Source organism: Heptranchias perlo, chromosome 10 (genome assembly GCF_035084215.1).
Source record: "Heptranchias perlo isolate sHepPer1 chromosome 10, sHepPer1.hap1, whole genome shotgun sequence".
Taxonomy (NCBI): Eukaryota; Metazoa; Chordata; class Chondrichthyes; order Hexanchiformes; family Hexanchidae; genus Heptranchias; species Heptranchias perlo.
Window position 1 is genome coordinate 44,481,396 of NC_090334.1, and position 12,757 is coordinate 44,494,152.

Sequence of the window (12,757 nt, forward strand, 5' to 3'; positions counted from 1 at the left end):
TGGGGGAGGGAGAGAGAGAAAGGGGGGGAGAGAGAGAAAGGGGGGGAGGGAGAGAAAGGGGGGGAGGGAGAGAAAGGGGGGGAGGGAGAGATAGGGGGGGAGGGAGAGATAGGGGGGGAGGGAGAGAAAGGGGGAGGGAGAGAGAGAGAGAAAGGGGGAGGGAGAGAGAGAGAGAAAGGGGGAGGAGAGAGAGAGAGAAAGGGGGAGGGAGAGAGAGAGAGAAAGGGGGAGGGAGGGAGAGAGAGAGAGAAAGGGGGAGGGAGGAAGGGGGAGGGAGCGAGAGAAAGGGGGAGGGAGCGAGAGAAAGGGGGAGGGAGCGAGAGAAAGGGGGAGGGAGAGAGCGAACGGGGGAGGGAGAGAGCGAACGGGGGAGGGAGAGAGCGAACGGGGGAGGGAGAGAGCGAACGGGGGAGGGAGAGAGCGAACGGGGGAGGGAGAGAGCGAACGGGGGAGGGAGAGAGCGAACGGGGGAGGGAGAGAGCGAACGGGGGAGGGAGAGAGCGAACGGGGGAGGGAGAGAGCGAACGGGGGAGGGAGAGAGCGAACGGGGGAGGGAGAGAGCGAACGGGGGAGGGAGAGAGCGAACGGGGGAGGGAGAGAGCGAACGGGGGAGGGAGAGAGCGAACGGGGGAGGGAGAGAGCGAACGGGGGAGGGAGAGAGCGAACGGGGGAGGGAGAGAGCGAACGGGGGAGGGAGAGAGCGAACGGGGGAGGGAAGAGAGCGAACGGGGAGGGAGAGAGCGAACGGGGGAGGGAGAGAGCGAACGGGGGAGGGAGAGAGCGAACGGGGGAGGGAGAGAGCGAACGGGGGAGGGAGAGAGCGAACGGGGGAGGGAGAGAGCGAACGGGGGAGGGAGAGAGCGAACGGGGGAGGAGAGAGCGAACGGGGGAGGGAGAGAGCGAACGGGGGAGGGAGAGAGCGAACGGGGAGGGAGAGAGCGAACGGGGGAGGGAGAGAGCGAACGGGGGAGGGAGAGAGCGAACGGGGGAGGGAGAGAGCGAACGGGGGAGGGAGAGAGCGAACGGGGGAGGGAGAGAGCGAACGGGGGAGGGAGAGAGCGAACGGGGGGGGGAGAGAGCGAACGGGGGGGGGGAGAGAGCGAACGGGGGGGGGAGAGAGCGAACGGGGGAGGGAGAGAGCGAACGGGGGAGGGCGAGAGCGAACGGGGGAGGGCGAGAGCGAACGGGGGAGGGCGAGAGCGAGAACGGGGGGGGAGAGAGCGAACGGGGGGGGGAGAGAGCGAACGGGGGGGGGAGAGAGCGAACGGGGGGGGGAGAGAGCGAAAGGGGGGGAGAGAGCGAAAGGGGGGGGAGAGAGCGAAGGGGGGGGAGAGAGCGAAAGGGGGAGGGAGAGAGCGAAAGGGGGAGGGAGAGAGCGAAAGGGGAGGGAGAGAGCGAAAGGGGGAGGGAGAGAGCGAAAGGGGGAGGGAGAGAGCGAAAGGGGGAGGGAGGGAGAAAGAGGGAGAAGGGGGAGGGAGAGAGAGAGATCGGGGAGGGAGGGAGAAAGAGAGAGAAAGGGGGAGGGAGAGAGAGAGAAAGGGGAGGGAGAGAGAGAAAGGGGAGGGAGAGAGAGAAAGGGGAGGGGGGAGGGGGGGGAGAGGGGGGAGGGGGTGAGGGGGTGAGGGGGGGGAGGGGGGGGAGGGGGGAGAGAAAGGGGGGGGGAGGGGGAGAAAGTGGGGGGGAGGGAGAGAAAGGCGGGGGGGAGGGAGAGAAAGGGGGGAGGGAGAGAAAGGGGGGGAGGGAGAGAAAGGGGGGGAGGGAGAGAAAGGGGGGGAGGGAGAGAAAGGGGGGGAGGGAGAGAAAGGGGGGGGAGGGAGAGAAAGGGGGGAGGGAGAGAAAGGGGGGGAGGGAGAGAAAGGGGGGGGGAGGGAGAGAAAGGGGGGGAGGGAGAGAGAGGGGGGGAGGGAGAGAAAGGGGGGGAGGGAGAGAAAGGGGGGGAGGGAGAGAAAGGGGGGGAGGGAGAGAAAGGGGGGGGAGGGAGAGAAAGGGGGGGGAGGGAGAGAAAGGGGGGGAGGGAGAGAAAGGGGGGAGGGAGGGAGAGATAGGGGGGGAGGGAGGGAGAGAGAGAGAGAAAGGGGGAGGGAGGGAGAGAGAGAGAGAAAGGGGGAGGGAGGGAGAGAGAGAGAGAAAGGGGGAGGGAGGGAGAGAGAGAGAGAAAGGGGGAGGGAGGAGGGGGAGAGAGAGAGAGATAGGGGGAGAGAGAGAGAGAGAGAAAGGGGGAGGGAGGGAGAGAGAGAGAGAGAGAAAGGGGGAGGGAGGGAGAGAGAGAGAGAAAGGGGGAGGGAGGGAGAGAGAGAGAGAGAGAAAGGGGGAGGGAGGGAGAGAGAGAGAGAGAGAAAGGGGGAGGGAGGGAGTAAGTGAGAGAAAGGGGAGGGAGGGAGAAAGAGAGAGATAGGGGAGGGAGGGAGGGAGCGAGAGAACGGGGGAGGGAGAGAGCGAACGGGGGAGGGAGAGAGCGAACGGGGGAGGGAGGGAGCGAGAGAACGGGGGAGGGAGAGAGCGAACGGGGGGAGGGAGAGAGCGAACGGGGGGGGGAGAGAGCGAACGGGGGGGGAGAGAGCGAACGGGGGGGGGGAGAGAGCGAACGGGGGGGGGGAGAGAGCGAACGGGGGGGGGAGAGAGCGAACGGGGGGGGGGAGAGAGCGAACGGGGGGGGGGGAGAGAGCGAACGGGGGGGGGAGAGAGCGAACGGGGGGGGGGAGAGAGCGAACGGGGGGGGGAGAGAGCGAACGGGGGGGGGAGAGAGCGAACGGGGGGGGGAGAGAGCGAACGGGGGGGGGAGAGAGCGAACGGGGGGGGGAGAGAGCGAACGGGGGGGGGGAGAGAGCGAACGCGGGGGGGAGAGAGCGAACGGGGGGGGGAGAGAGCGAACGGGGGGGGGGATGAGAGCGAACGGGGGGGGGGGGAGAGAGCGAACGGGGGGGGGGAGAGAGCGAACGGGGGGGGGGGAGAGAGCGAACGGGGGGGGGGAGGGAGCGAAAGGGGGCGGGAGGGAGCGAAAGGGGGAGGGAGGGGAGCGAAAGGGGGAGGAGGGAGCGAAAGGGGGAGGGAGGAAGCGAAAGGGGGAGGGAGGGAGCGAAAGGGGTAGGGAGGGAGCGAAAGGGGGAGGGAGGGAGAAAGAGGGAGAAGGGGGAGGGAGAGAGAGAGATCGGGGAGGGAGGGAGAAAGAGAGAGAAAGGGGGAGGGAGAGAGAGAGAAAGGGGGAGGGAGAGAGAAAGGGGGAGGGAGAGAGAGAGAAAGGGGAGGGAGGGAGAGAGAGAGAAAGGGGAGGGAGGGAGAGAGAGAGAAAGGGGAGGGAGGGAGAGAGAGAGAAAGGGGACGGGGGAGGGGGGACGGGGGAGGGGGGACGGGGGAGGGGGGACGGGGGAGGGGGGGAGGGGGGACGGGGGACGGGGGAGGGGGGGACGGGGGAGGGGGGAGGGGGGAGGGGGGGACGGGGGAGGGGGGAGGGGGGGACGGGGGAGGGGGGAGTGGGGAGGGAGGGAGGGGGGAGGGAGGGAGGGGGGAGGAAGGGGGGAGGGAGGGAGGGGGGGGGGAGGGAGGGAGGGGGGGGGAGGGAGGGAGGGGGGAGGAAGGGGGGAGGGAGGGAGGGGGGAGGGAGGGAGGGGGGGGGGAGGGAGGGAGGGGGGAGGGAGGGAGAGAGAAAGGGGGAGAGAGAGAGAGAAAGGGGGAGGGAGAGAGGGAGAGAGAGAGAGAAAGGGGGAGGGAGGGAGAGAGAGAGAGAGAAAGGGGCAAAGAGAAAGGAGAGGGCGAGGGAAAGGGGGTGAGAGGGAGAGGGAATGGGGGTGAGAAAGTGAAAGGGGGAGAGAACGACAAAGAAAGAGTGAGAAAGTATTAAGCACTCCAGGTAAAATACTGCATAGGTTGCAACTTTGCCCTGCTCGTTTACTGCTTAATATGGACAATATAACGATGATCAAACATTTGGCATTCTAAACCATTTGCTTTGTCTTTTCTGGAATGTGGGTAGAACCAGATACCTAGAATGGGTGTGTAACAAGTATCACGGTAACTGTCAATCCATAAATATCTGTAAAGCTGCAATGTTCCTGTTGGTTTGTAGCCATTTTTCTCAGCCACTAGAGAAAGGTAGCAACTGCCTAAAAAAAAATCATAATTGCAACTGTGGAAAGTGCCCTGTCATATAACAAGGTGGTTTCTATAGAAACAGAAACTGCAGCTCGTATTATTTACAACATACAACAAGTTTAATGCAAGTAAGAAATCCCCCCCCCCCCAAACCTATGCACAATCAGGGTGCACTACTGTACATAGCTTCAGCAGTATGACCCTTTGGTGGTGTGAGAAGATAGTCCAGAATTACATTTTGTGGCATTTGTTCAAGCACAGACACAATGTGCATGGTAGTGACACAGATTTTTTAATAATGTTTGTTGCTCTAGTTGTACAGCTGCTTGTATGCAGAATAAAGTATGTGCTTAAAAGATGTGTCACTGTTGACAGGAGTATTTTCAGCACATTAGTATTCATCTCCTCCTTTTTCTGGGTTTATATTTTAAAAATCTACCTTATAGGTCAAATCCCTATAAAACTTATAGCCCTGGACCACCCATGATCTGGTACTTCAAGTTAAAATAATCATAGAATAGCCTTCAGCAAACACATCGGTAATTAAAAACAGAACAAAAACTGCTGGAAACACTCAACCAGATGTTCTGACCAAGGGTTCACACCTGAAACATGAACTAACTTGTCCGTTCTCCCCACGATGCTGCCTGAGTGTTTCTAGTATTTTCTGTTTTTATTTCAGATTTCCAGGATCTGTGGTATTTTGCTTTTCCTTCACACTGATAATCAAGCTGGAATCTTCACCCTCCTCACAGGGTTTTCATTCCTAAATATCAATCTAAAATTTCCCTTCTATTACCTACATTACAACAGTGACTACACTTTAAAAGTACTTCAATGGCTGTAAAGCTCTTTGGGACATCCTGAGGTTGTGAAAGGCGCTATATAAATGAAAATCCTTCTTCCATCAGACAACCTCTGGCATGCCCAAGAAAAATGTAAGGACTTGCACAACACCAGGTTATAGTCCAACAGTTTTATTTTAAATCACAAGCTTTCGGGGCTTACCTGACGAAGGAGGTAAGCTCCGAAAGCTTGTGATTTAAAATAAAACTGTCCACCCCAGTCCATCACCGGCATCTCCACATCATGCCCAAGGAACAGAGAGGGGGGAATGTCAGCCGCTTGGCCAGCGAGAGACTCCTCAACAGTCAAACTGCTCTCGCTAATAAATGTTTTAAATCTAATTTCTGAACTATTCTAAGATCAGTCCAGCAGTAAAGTTTGGACATTTCTTACCATGATTCTGATGACGGTGACGAAGAGAGAAAAAATCTGAATCGAGAAAGAGACGAAAATATCAAATGACGGCAGTGACCGGAAAACCTGGAGCAACAAGTCCCGAACACCAGCCCTGGCCGGACCCGGAGCAATGAGCGGGTGATGTCCAGTCCCTTCCCGACATCAAACTCATCACCACAAACTTCCACTATTTGACCGTGTTAGAGAGTTACGGCGCTGTTCCCCGCACCCCAGTCCCCGGCCCGACCCCCACCCCCACCTCAGACCCCAGTCCCCGGCCCGACCCCCACCCCCACCTCAGACCCCAGTCCCCTGCCCGACCCCAACCCCCACCTCGGACCCCAGTCTCCGGCCCGACCACCACCCCCACCTCGGACCCCAGTCCCCGGCCCGACCCCAACCCCCACCTCGGACCCCAGTCCCCGGCCCGACCACCACCCCCACCTCGGACCCCAGTCCCCGGCCCGACCCCGACCCCCACCTCAGACCCCAGTCCCCGGCCCGACCCCCACCTCAGACCCCAGTCCGACCCCGACCCCCACTTCAAACCCCCCGGTGCCCGGTCCTTGTCCCGGTCCAAACCCCCCGGTGCCCGGCCCCGTGTCCCGGTCCAAACCCCCGGTGCCGTGCCCCCTGTCCCGGTCCAAACCCCCGGTGCCCGGCCCCGTGTCCCGGTCCAAACCCCCGGTGCCGTGCCCCGTGTCCCGGTCCAAACCCCCGGTGCCCGGCCCGATGTCCCGGTCCAAACCCCCGGTGCCCGGCCCGATGTCCCGGTCCAAACCCCGGTGCCGTGCCCGATGTCCCGGTCCAAACCCCGGTGCCCGGCCCCGTGTCCCGGTCCAAACCCCGGGTGCCCGGCCCCGTGTCCCGGTCCAAACCCCGGTGCCCGGCCCCGTGTCCCGGTCCAAACCCCAGTACCCGGCCCCGTGTCCCGGTCCAAACCCCGGTGCCCGGCCCCGTGTCCCGGTCCAAACCCCCGGTGCCCGGCCCCGTGTCCCGGTCCAAACCCCCGGTGCCCGGCCCCGTGTCCCGGTCCAAACCCCAGTACCCGGCCCCGTGTCCCGGTCCAAACCCCCGGTGCCCGGCCCCGTGTCCCGGTCCAAACCCCAGTACCTGGCCCGAGTCCTGGTTTAAATGGCGCGATCTACACACCTCATTTATTACAGTTTTTTAAAACTCTGCCGACGCCCTGTCAAAGTCATAACGTGCCTTTCCCTAAAGATTATCTAGGTGGGGCTGCAGCGCTCAATTTCGATATGTCATTATTTTAGAAATAAATTAACAAAATCGTGACTTAACCGTCTTTGAATCGTGGGGCAAAGTGGCCCAAGCGAAGTAGCCTCCTGATAAATCGCAATCATATTTCTGAATGTTATATGTTGCCTGGAAATGTCAATACATGTTGAATTTATGAGGATTATTTCTTAGAACAGATCGGTCAACCGAAAATTACTGCGGAAGTTACTGTGCACAACTCAGAAGGCTGGCGGACAACATCGGCCGCTGATAACATTGTTGCCGTCTTCATAGAAAGTTTTTAAGTGTTGCAAAAATATGCTACTGTTACCAGCCTATTTAAACGAAGAAACTTTTTTTTAAAAAAACGCCTGGAACCTGAAATAAAAATAATAAGTGTTGGGAATGTGTGGCAGCTCAACCAGAATCTGGCAATCTGTTCTAGGTTGTAACTAGTTTTGTCTTGAAACTCATTTAACTAGCAATAATTCTGGTACTATAACATCAATATTTGAGAAATTCTTGTTTTGCATAGTTTTAACAACGCCAACAGCAATAATGTTATAGCCTTGTTTGAAAGACTGCAAAGAAAACTATCCTTTGCTCCTAGACTCTACATTGAATCATATAAATTGCCCAGAAATTGCATTAAAAACGAACAGTGAGCTCAACAGCACTCGCAGTTGATAGTGGCCAAATCCAAGAGCAAGTTCCGGTGTTTGTATATGCGCAGTGAAACGCGGAAATCCGGAACTTGCTCCTCCTGGGTTCATGGGCGATATGAGAGATTCGAATTAAAGAGATACTGCTGGCTGGTATCAGTGGAATCAATAAACCAGCACCAACTTGCTCATTTGCCCAGATGGAAAGTAACTAATATTGCCACAAAACAGGTATGCTTAAAAATATCAGGTTCAAACTAAGTTTTAACAGCACAGTAAGTCTTAATGACTGCCAAACAACGAAAAATTAACTTCTAAAAATGTGACGTCTCATTACTCCTTATTTTAATAGATTTTGGTCATTTAAAAAAAAATTAAATTAAAAGATTAGGTTTTTTTTCTTTTCCCTTCTTTCTCTTTTATGTAATTCGATTATTTCTTATCCTCTCTTTTTCGCTTTCTATAACTGTTTTTACAAATGATTTTAGTGTTGTACCTTTCACTTCCTGGATTTTAAGTTCCGGCTTGTCAAAAATGCTGCAGTCTGATTGCGAGGGGAGAGAATGATCCTCTCGCTTCTCCCATGGGTCCTAGCTTCACTGGAGTTAACGCTGGGCTCGTCTCCGCTTCCTATTAGAGGAAGTGCACCCAGTAAAGACTAAGTTAGTGGGTTAGTATAAATCTAAGGAGTGGTGAGCACTGTTCGTTCACCGCTCTGAGCAATTTCTGGGTGACAGCACAGAATCAAATCAATTGCCCCATCAAGTTTGTGCTACTGTTTAGTCTAATCCCATTCTCCTGCTCATCCCACACCATTTGATACTCTTTTTCAGGTAACTACCTAATTCGCTTTAAATAGGATTTATGGATTCTGCTTCAACAAGGGCTTGTAGCAGGGAATTCCACATTTTATGCAATCTCTGTAAATAATTATTTACACATTCCCCTTTGATTTTTGTGATTTTTTTGTTCGTTCATTGGATGTGGGCGTCACTGGCGAGGCCAGCATTTATTGCCCATCCCTAATTGCCCTTGAGAAGGTGGTGGTGAGCAGCCTTCTTGAACTACTGCAGTCCATGTGGTGAAGGTTCTCCCACAGTGCTGTTAGGAAGGGAGTTCCAGGATTTTGACCCAGCGACAATGAAGGAACGGCGATATATTTCCAAGTCGGGATGGTGTGTGACTTGGAGGGGAACGTGCAGGTGGTGTTGTTCCCATGTGCCTGCTGCTCTTGTCCTTCTAGGTGGTAGAGGTCGCGGTTTGGGAGCTACTGTCGAAGAAGCAGTGGTGAGTTGCTGCAGAGCATCCTTTTGAATGTAACACACTGCAGCCACAGTGCGCCGGTGGTGAAGGGAGTGAAAGTTTAGGGTGGTGGATGGGGTGCCAATCAAGCAGGCTGATTTGTCCTGGATGGTGTCAAGCTTTTTGAGTGTTGTTGGAGCTGCATTCATCCAGGAAAATGGAGAGTATTCCATCACACTCCTGACTTGTGCCTTGTAGATGGTGGAAAGGCTTTGGGGAGTCAGGAGGTGAGCTACTCACCACAGAATACCCAGCCTCTGACCTGCTCTTGTAGCCACAGTATTTATGTGGCTGGTCCAATTAAGTTTCTGGTCAATGGTCACCCCCAGGATGTTGATGGTGGGGGATTCGGCGATGGTAATGCCGTTGAATGTCAAGGGGAGATGGTTAGACTCTCTCTTGTTGGAGATGGTCATTGCCTGGCACTTGTCTGGCGCGAATGTTACTTGCCACTTATCAGCTCAAGCCTGGATGTTGTCCAGGTCTTGCTGCATGCGGGCATGGACTGCTTCATTATCTGAGGGGTTGAGAATGGAACTGAACACTGTGCCATCATCAGTGAACATCCCCATTTCTGACCTTATGATGGAGGGAAGGTCATTGATGAAGCAGCTGAAGATTGTTGGGCCTAGGACAATGCCCTGAGGAACTCCTGCAGCAATGTCCTGGGGTTGAGATGATTGGCCTCCAACAACCACTACCATCTTCCTTTGTGCTAGGTACGACTCTAGCCACTGGAGAGTTTTCCCCCTGATTCCCATTGACTTCAATTTTAGTAGGGCTCCTTGGTGCCACACTCGGTCAAATGCTGCCTTGATGTCAAGTGCAGTCACTCTCACTCTCACCTCACCTCTGGAATTCAGCTCTTTTGTCCATGTTTGGACCAAGGCTGTAATGAGGTCTGGAGCATTCAGCATTAATCCAAAAAATACATACAGAATACCAACAGCAATTCTTCACACATTACCAGGGTAATTTTGACTTTGTGCAATAGTGTAAAATGGGCGATAGCGAATCAGCAGCCCATTTTACATCCCTCCTAATTTTTATTTCTATTGACTTCAATGGAAATAAAGATCAGGAGAGATGTAAAATAGGCTGCTGATTCGCTATCGCCCATTTTACACTGTCACATAAAGTCAAATTTACCCCTTACATCTTTCTCAGCTGTTGATATTACTTACAACTAGGGTTGCAACATGTCCAAAAACTGACAGGGATGGAGACGAGGCTCAGGATAGGAGCAGAATTAAGGAAGATTGCAACATGCAAAAATTAAACAGGAGCATTCAACAATGAATAATTAGAAATTTGTGAGATGCTGCTGGTTGAACAAAATGTACCATCTTAAAGTGAATCTGATCTATTACAACATTTCTGCCAAGTCTTGATTTCTGCTGATTTGGTGAAAGGCTGCAGTCTCCAAAGATGTATAGTCCTTTTCTCAAATGAGCACTTTATTTTACTCCACGTGTTTTTGAGACACTCAGGATCACTACACAACTTTACTATGTTCCCAAAATCAAATGTGATAACATTACTGATTGGGTTAGTGATTGGGTGAGAAAATAACTATTGGATCTGGTGCAATCAACATATGAGCAGAGCAGGCAATTCAATGCTGGAAATGCATTGGTGAGTTATGACTTGTTTAATAAAGTGGGTATTCAAAAAGATTAAGTTGACGTGACTCAAGTAGTTACTGGTGATTTTCATGAACAAGTTGGAATGCTTAAACCTATTTATTATGGTTTCTGTGATCAGGTGTTGATTTGAGTCATAGTGGAATATATGAGAATTACTAACACTTGTTCATTCATCCCGATGTTCCAGGATTAGCTCTCAGACTCTTGGAAATTTCTGACTCCTGATCAACCAGTTATGTAAGGTTTTGACTCAGACATTGTAACACTGAAAAATAACCCTTTTTCTATTTTTTAAATTTTAACTTTAATGTTGTTCCTTTTTAACTAATATATTAGTTAGCCTTTCTTCTGTGTCATAATTTTGTCATGACTTGTGATACTTGGTAACTGGTTATGTTACTTTTAATAGACAAGCTGTAACACCAGTTAAAATTATCTTTACACTTACCTGTCATTGCCTTTCAGTCCTTCCACCAGTGGTGACCCAGGTCTGCCTATCATTTTCTTAGCTTCAACATTTTGCAGCAATTGCCGCCTACTCCCCATTACATTTTTAATCCTCCTGGACGCCCTGAGTTTTTCTCAATATCAATATTTTAATACATTTGCTGGCGCCACTAAAATAAATAAATAAATAATTTCCATCTCTGACCCAGTCCACTGGTCCATCACAGTTCTCCCTTCTTCTATATGTTTGTCACTCCTCCCATTTAGTTAAAAATTTTTTGGCTGTTCATGGCATATCCTGCCCCCAGCAATTCTACTGCACCTTTTCTTTGCCTCTGCTAACCACACCATATTGGTGCCTGATCCTGGCTCGCTCTTTGGCCATTTCAGTTCACCTGTCCTAAGGAAACGTGGCCTCCCCCTTTTTACGGTCATTCCAGCCTGACCGTCTTAGAGGATAGCGATATCGGGAGTGAGGCCACAGACGTTGGCTGGGGGTGAACAAAAATGTGGATATGGAGACATGCCAGACATAAAGAATGCCAGTACAGATAGAGTCACAAAGGGAGAAATGGGAGCAGAAAGAGACAAGGGGAGACGAGGGCAGAGGTGGATGCTGAAGGATGAGTGGCAGTAACAGTGCACAGACAGAACATATCATGAAGTGACAAATGCAGGAAAGAGAGATCAACGTAAATAAAGAGAGATGGTAAACAATATTAAACGAAGGCACAGATTAATCAAGGAAAGTCAGCATGGATTTGTTATGGGAAGGTCGTGTCTGACTAACTTGACTGAATTTTTTGAGGAGGCAACAAGGAGAGTTGATGAGGGTAGCGCGTTTGATGTAGTCTACATAGATTTTAGCAAGGATTTTGACAAGGCCCCACATGGCAGACTGGTCAGAAAAGTAAAAGCCCATGGGATCCAAGGGAAAGTGGCAAGTCGGATCCAAAATTGGCTCATTGGCAGGAAGCAAAGGGTAATGGTTGACGGGTGTTTTTGTGACTGGAAGGCTGTTGCCAGTGGGGTTCTGCAGGGCTCAGTACTAGGTCCCTTGCTTTTTCTGGTATATATATCAATGATTTCGACTTAAATGTAGGGGGCATGATTAAGAAGTTTGCAGATGATACAAAAATTGGCCGTGTGGTTGATAGTGAGCAAGGAAGCTGAAGCAGGATGATGTCAGTGGACTGGTCAGGTGGGCAGAAAAGTGGCAAATGGAATTCAGTCCGGAGAAGTGTGAGGTAATGCATTTGGGAAGGGCAAACAAGACAAGGGAATACACAATAAATGGGAGGATACTGAGAAGTATCGAGGAACAGAAGGACCTTGGAGTGCATATCCACAGATCCCTGAAGTTAGCAGGACAGGTAGATAAGATGGTTAAGGAGACCTACAGGATACTTTCCTTTATTAGCTGAGGCATAGAATATAAGATCAGGGAGGTAATGCTAGAACTGTATAAAACACTAGTTAGGCCACAGCTTGAGTACCGCGCACAGTTCTGGTCACCACATTACAGGAAAGATGTGATTGCACTAGAGAGGGTACAGAGGAGATTTATGAGGGTGTTGCCAGGACTAAAGAATTTTAGCTATGAGGAAAGATCGGACAGGCTGGGGTTGTTTTCTTTGGAACAGGGGAGGCTGAGGGGAGATTTAATTGAGGTGAATAAAATTATGAGGGGCCTAGATAGAGTGGATAGGAAGGACCTATTTCCCTTAGCAGAGAGGGCAATAACCAGAGGGCATAGATTTTAAAGTAATTGGTAGAAGTTGAGAAGAAATTTTTTCACCCAAAGGGTGGTGGGGGTCTGGAACTCACTGCCTGAAAGGGTGGTAGAGGTAGAAACCCTCTTCGCATTTAAAGGGTACTTGGATATACACCTGAAGTGCTGTAACCTACAAGACTACGGGACCAAGAGCTGGAAAGTGGGATTAGGCTGGATAGCTCTTTTTTGGCTGGCACAGACACGATGGGCCGAATGGCCTCCTTCTGTACCGCTATGATTCTATGAATATCGGAGATATGGAGGACAGTGAGAGGCAACAGATGCCGCAGAGATCGGGGGAGAGCCAAATAAACGGAAGACGTCACAGATAAAGATAAACACAGAAAAATAGACGAGAG

General features: G+C 52.4%; 2 protein-coding genes across 3 annotated transcripts in view; one reads left to right on the forward strand and one right to left on the reverse strand.

Moving 5' to 3' along the window:
* lgals3b (lectin, galactoside binding soluble 3b) overlaps nucleotides 1–6,564 on the reverse strand; it is a 21,814-nt gene extending 15,250 nt beyond the window's left edge. Inside the window, exons 1-2 of the mRNA XM_067991579.1 lie at nucleotides 6,484–6,564; nucleotides 5,329–5,364 (exon numbers count right to left, since the gene is read on the reverse strand). Coding sequence (XP_067847680.1) covers nucleotides 5,329–5,331 — 3 coding nt within the window. The 5' untranslated portion in view covers nucleotides 5,332–5,364; nucleotides 6,484–6,564. The remainder of the gene's footprint in view (nucleotides 1–5,328; nucleotides 5,365–6,483) is intronic.
* A 776-nt stretch (nucleotides 6,565–7,340) lies between these two features.
* The window catches only part of LOC137326140 (organic solute transporter subunit alpha-like), a 36,478-nt gene continuing 31,061 nt past the window's right edge, over nucleotides 7,341–12,757 (forward strand). For both annotated transcript variants that reach the window (XM_067991008.1, XM_067991010.1), the window contains exon 1: nucleotides 7,341–7,460. The gene's annotated coding sequence lies outside the window, so the exon portion shown is untranslated. The remainder of the gene's footprint in view (nucleotides 7,461–12,757) is intronic.